General features: G+C 53.0%; 1 protein-coding gene across 1 annotated transcript in view; it reads left to right on the forward strand.

The window, feature by feature from the left end:
* DISC1 (DISC1 scaffold protein) overlaps positions 1-2,927 on the forward strand; it is a gene marked incomplete at its 3' end in the record, with an annotated part of 48,816 nt that extends 45,889 nt beyond the window's left edge. Inside the window, 1 exon segment of the mRNA XM_081114310.1 lies at positions 2,748-2,927. Within this exon segment, the coding sequence (XP_080970436.1) occupies positions 2,748-2,927 (180 nt within the window).
* Between the last annotated feature and the right edge of the window lie 3,073 nt (positions 2,928-6,000).

A 6,000-nucleotide genomic window follows, 5' to 3' on the forward strand; every position in this document is an offset into this window, starting at 1 on the left:
GTTCGCCTCCAGCTACGGAGAGGGAATGAAACGGAACAACCGCACAGACCTCACGCGGTTCAAGTTGCATTTTCGGGTTGTAAATGACTATGTTTGCAGTGTGTGTGTGTGTGTGTGTAGGGGGGGGCTTGCAATAAAAAAGATATGTTTATTGATTTCAGAGAGGAAGGGAGAGGGAGAGGGAGAGAGAAACATCAATGATGAGAGAGAACCATTGATTGGATGCCTCCTGCACTCCCCCCACTGGGGATCCAGACCACAACTTGGGTGGGCATGTGCCCTGACCGGGAATGGAACCGTGACCTCCTGGTTCCTAGGTCAGTGCTCAACCCCTGAGCCACACTGGCTAGATGGGTTTTCCATGTTTTAAAACTTAAATGCTGCCATTGGCAATTCATCAATGCAGACGAGAGAGAGCCCTGGCTGTCTTGTCTTTGCGATGGAGCCCAGGTCACAGGCTGCGTGAGGTATAGGGTGTCCCAAAATTCACGCAAGAAGTAATTTTGATAGAAAACACAGTTTTATAATGAAAAATTGTAAATTTTGTATTGATTCATAAAGTATACAGTCTAGGGTTATGGATGGAATAGCACATCGGGTCAATGGCCTCCATGGCTTTGCTGGCACATCTGCAAAGCCGTGGTCTTCATTGTCCCTGCTCCTGGGCCATCATTGGTACTCGGTCATGCTTAGCAAATGGAAGGGATTGAAATCAAAGGGCCACAGATATTAGAATCTGATTGAATAAACCAAGTAAAATTAGGCTTTTATTTTTGTTGTTGTTGTTGTTAATGCTCACGCAAAATTCAAATCTTGCGTGAATTTTGGGACACCCTATATTTGTATGGACAGGCAGCTATTTCTGGGGCCTCATTGCATGACCGAGGGGAAGGGGGGCCTGAGTAAGAGTGCCCAGAGCAGGAGTTCCCAGGTGGGCTCCTTCCACACCCGGATCCCAGCGGATCCCAGCGGATCCCAGCAAGGGCAGAAGGAAGTGATGACTTCAGAGCACAGTGCCTGCACAGGGCATTGCCCACGGGAAGTACAGGCCTTAGAGGCACTCGATTCCCCAGAGGAATTTTAAATCCTAACAAGGGATGTGCCCTCAGTTACGAGGTTTTTTCGGCCCGGTGCACAACATTTGTGCACTGGTTGGAGGGGTCCCTCAGCCTGGCCTGCGTCCTCTCACAGTCCAGGACCCCTCGGGGGATGTCCACCTGCCATAGAGGTGGGAGGGGCTCCCACCACCACCACTGCGCTCACCAGCCGTGAGCCCGGCTTCTGGCTGAGCTGCGTTCCCCCTGTGGGAGCGCACTGACCCCCTGGGGGCAGCTCCTGCATCTAGTGTCTGCCCCCTGGTGGTCAGTGCACGTCATAGCGACCGGTTGTTCTGCCAATTATCCAATTAGCCTTTTATCATATAGGATACCATTTCGCACATCAGACTGCCTCCCTCATCAGAGGTGCTTTTGACAGCACTGGGAAAAAATCAACTATTTCAATATTCTTTAAAAAAAAGTGTTTTCATTGATTTTAGGGGGAGGGAGATGAGAAGAGAGAGGGAGAGGGGGCGGGAAGTGTAGCTCAGTGGTTGAGTGTTGGCCTATGAACCAGGAGGCCACGGTTCGATTCCCAGTCAGGGCACATGCCCGGGTTGTGGGCTCAATCCCCAGTAGGGGGTGTACAGGAGGCAGCCGATCCATGATTCTCTCTCATCATGGATGTTTCTCTCTCTCTCTCTCCCTCTCCCTTCCTCTCTGAAAAAAAAAAAAAAAAAAAAGTCCTTGGGGTTGTCAGCCGGAGCTTAGGGAGCGTGTGAGGTTTAGGGGTCCGTGCAGGCCAGCCACCGAATGCCTTTTTGATCTGAGCATAAACTTTTATAGATAAATGTTTTTCGAAAGTCATTTTAATGGGAAAATCCTGTGCAACAAAGGAAGCCCCGCTCTCTGGTTTACATCAAGCTCCCCGGGCCTGGCGAGGCGGACAGAAGTCTGACATCTGCTCTAATTCAGCACAGCTGGGCCGTCGGCCCCGGCGTCCAAGTCTGCAGGTTTTGATCATGAAGTGAGTTAAGCAAATTGTATCGGAAAGGCTGCCGGCTGGGCTGGTGCTACCGTGTCAGACCCGCGTGGAGGAGAAGGAGGGAAGGTGGGCTTTTCTTTTTAAAAAAAAATAAAGCTTGTTTGATTTATTTTTTATTTTTTTGTTAATCCTCACCCCAAGATCATTTTCCATTGATTTTTAGAGAGAGTGGAAGGGAGGGGGAGAGACAGACAGAGAGAAACGTCGATGTGAGAGAGACGTATCGAGTGGTTTGCCTCCTACGCGCGGGGGAGGATCGAGCCTGCAACCCAGGCACGGGCCCTTGACCAGAGAGTTTAAATATAGACATTTGCTTTTTGAGCGAATCCAGGAAGAACCATTGGATCGTAGGATATAAACAATTTAAAATTTAAAATTCAGACCGTGCCCTCGGAAATTGCTTTCCCAAACTCTCCCAATCTATATAATTTTTTTAAAAAAGTAGGCAAGGATTATATGTTTTGGGGAGAAAGGCAAAGCCATAGTTTAAATTACTTGATTCAGCTTTGATTTATACGTGTTTTAGCTTCAGAATGAGGAGGGAGCCATTTGATGCCAGCAGGCTCCCTGCTCTGAGTCTGTGTGGAGGCTGAGAGCTGGGTGAATCCCAGAGGCGTTCACGGCCCCGCGTGGCTTACACGTCGTCTCTTCCCCTCTCTGACCAGGGACCGCACACCCTTTCCGCAGAGCTGGGCGAGAAATGCGAAGCCATCGGCAAGAAGTTGCTGTGCCTGGAGGATCAGCTGCACGCAGCCATGCTCAACCACGATGAAGTCCTCATTCATATCCTTTCCGTTCGCGTGGATGAACCGCCCGCCAGGTGGTTCTGTAAACGCAGGTCTTAGAACAGCGGTTCTCAACCTGGGGGTCGAACGACCCTTTCACAGGGGTCGCCTAAGACCATCGGAAAACACATCTATAATGACATATTGTTTTTGTGATTCATCACTATGCTTTCATCATGTTCAATTTGTAACAATGACATTGGGGGTCACCACAACACGAGGAACTATATTAAAGGGTCGAGGCATGAGGAAGGTTGAGAACCACTGTCTTAGAAAATGCCCCGTGATTCCAGGCCTGGGCAGGTGCGAGCGCACAGGCCCTGCTGCTGTTTCCAGGTGAGCTCAGGTGTCCGAGGGGATGCACGTGCATCTGGGGATCGAGCCCACAACCCGGGCCTGTGCCCTGACCGGGAATGGAGCCGCGACCTCCTGGTTCATAGGTCGATGCTCAACCACTGCGCCACGCCGGCCGGGGCAACCCTAAGGTGTCTACGGGGGCTAAATGAGGCTGCATTCAGGAAGTAGGCCGGACACACACAGTCCTTATATGTGGCCAGTGCTTGGTTTCAGGTACAAAACTAGATCCTCCACGTCCATTTGCACCCCCCCCGCCCCTCGCTCCTCCACGCTCAGCACCTCTGTCACAACCTCAAACCACATCCAGGTAGAGGTTTCAAGGGAAGTCGATGCAACTCTTTTGTAACAAACGCTTAAATGGATTGATCAGTGGCCGCACTGAGGTTTATCTAAAAAGCCATTTAATTCTAATAAACGGCTGTGGGTAGATAGGGAGTCTCATCCCTCCTGGCTAGCTGAGAAAAGGGAAGCTGAGACATCCGGGGGCTGGTCCAAGGTCACGTCTACCCAGTGGCAGCATCTCCCAGCGACAAGCCCGGACCCTGCTTGGACCACCAGGAGGCAGAAGCAAAGGGAGGGGCCCCTCTGGGGGACACACAGTCACTGTCCACATTTCAAGCTCTAATCAAAGCGTTTTACTGAAGTTTGTTTATTTTTTTAAATCCTCCCCCGAGGATATTTTCCCATTGATTTTTAGAGAGAGTGGAAGAGAGAGGGAACGACAGAGAGAAACATCGATGTGACAGAAACACAGTGATTGGTTGCCCCCTGCATGTGCCCCGACCAGGGCCTGGGCCGGGGAGGAGCCTGCAATCAAGGTACGTTCCCTTGACCGGAATCAAACCCGGGACCCTTTGGTCCGCAGGCCGATGCTCTATCCACTGAGCCAAACCGGCCAGGGCTTGAAGCCCTGTTTTTTTTTTTGACAATGTTGCTGATCCTTGCTGAGATAATTGGGGACATACAGGGGGAGAGGGGGGCCTTGTCACTCCAGGATTGGGAAGCGCTGGTTTCGGTACTGAAGTCAACCCCTCCCCGGCAGATAAAATCTCCACCACCGTCTGCTTTCAACCCCGACTCTTCCCTGAAGCCTGGTCTGGTCCATAGATGCACAGAAGGTAACCTTGACCCCCCCGGGAAGCGCTCGATGGCGAGCTCTTTAAGGTGCATCTCACTGAGTTCAGTTTCTCTCTCCGAAAACCTTTGTCATCGCTCAGGGTGTTACCCACAGGGCGTGTCGCCCCGGCGGCCGTCTAGCAAAGGTCATTAGTTTGTCGGGTTCCGAAACGGCGTCAGTTCTGTGCTTTCCTCGCATAACCTTGCGATTCGGGTGCAGCGTGGGGCCCAGCCTGGGACCCCGTGCGCTCTGGCTTGTCTCGTCGTGTGCGTCTCCACCAAAGCGTAGCAGAGCCGCCCCGAGAAATGGAGGCAAACGGAGACGTTCAAGAAGTACCCGGTTCTTGCTTCCTTGCACCCCCTGGGCCCCACCCTCCTTCCCCTCAAGTTCTGGTGCCAGGAGGGAGCCGGCCCAGGAAATGCATGCAAATTGCACACGTGACGGAAGAGAATGACAAGCTGCCAACAGCCTTGCAGGGTGGCTCCGCATTTGATGCTGAGGAGAGGCTCATCTGCATGATTCCCAGGCTCCTCTGCTGCTGCTTATTTTCTTAGAAAGAGAAGCCTTTGAACATCACCACCTAAGGGCGTCTTTTCCTCTTGACGTTGGGCCGACATTGCCCTTAAACAGAAGAGCCTGCGGCACAGACGGCCGGCCGGCGGGAACTAAGATCCCGGAGCTGCCTGTCCCAAAGCTGGTGGCTCTCCTCATGGGACGGAGCCATACCCACGTGGTCTGACCTCATGGGGTGACCTCATGGTGATTCAGTGGCGTCCACATATTTCTCTGCTTTCCCTTTGCTCCTGCTGGGTGAGGTTCAATTTGTTTGCTTAGACGAGAAGAATCCAACCCACTTCTCACCTGTATCAGAGCTGTTCTGGCGGCAGGTGGAGGGGGGAAGGGCACGGGGAGGGACTGAGGAAGAGAAACCACCACTGGTTCATGCTCCCCGGTCCAGCACCGGAGACAGCCCCTTGCTTCTTTTTAAATTTTATTAAAAAAAATTTTTTTTATTGATTTCAGAGAGGAATGGAGAGGGAGAGAGAGAGAGAGAGAAATATCAATGATGAGAATCATTGATCAGCTGCCTCCTGCACACCCTACACTGGGGATCGGGCCTGCCACCCAGCATGTGCCCTTGGCCGGAATCGAACCCGGGACCCTTCAGTCCCCGGGCTGATGCTCTCTCTACTGAGCCACACTGGCGAGGGCTGCCTTTTCCTTTCTTAAGGCCCCACTTGAGACCGTTGGCAACCCCAGGCCGTGGAGAGATTGCTGTCGCTCTTAAACGAAATGTCAAGTGCGCATTAATATTTAACGCCTGCGGTTTGGAAGAGCTGGAAACTGCAATTAGATAGCAGTGCCCATCTGCCGCCCGCCCGATGGCCGGCGCGCTCTTCCGGAAGGTTCCTTAACCGCGGCCACAGTCCCTGCGGAGCGAGCTCCGGCTGGTGAAGGAGACCCTGCAGGCCATGATCCTGCAGCTCCAGCCCCCCAGGGAGGCGGGGGAGAGCGAGGCGGCCTCCTGGGCCACAGCCGGTGTGCGGGAGGTGCAGGCCTGAGGCGTGAGGACGCGACAAGGGAAGGAGGTGAGTGACCGAGTCATGCATGCGAAGGCTCAGGGGCAGGGGCCACTCTCACCTCCCTGCGTCCCCCCTG

Source organism: Myotis nattereri (assembly GCF_964212035.1).
Source record: "Myotis nattereri genome assembly, chromosome: 20".
Classification (NCBI taxonomy): domain Eukaryota; kingdom Metazoa; phylum Chordata; class Mammalia; order Chiroptera; family Vespertilionidae; genus Myotis; species Myotis nattereri.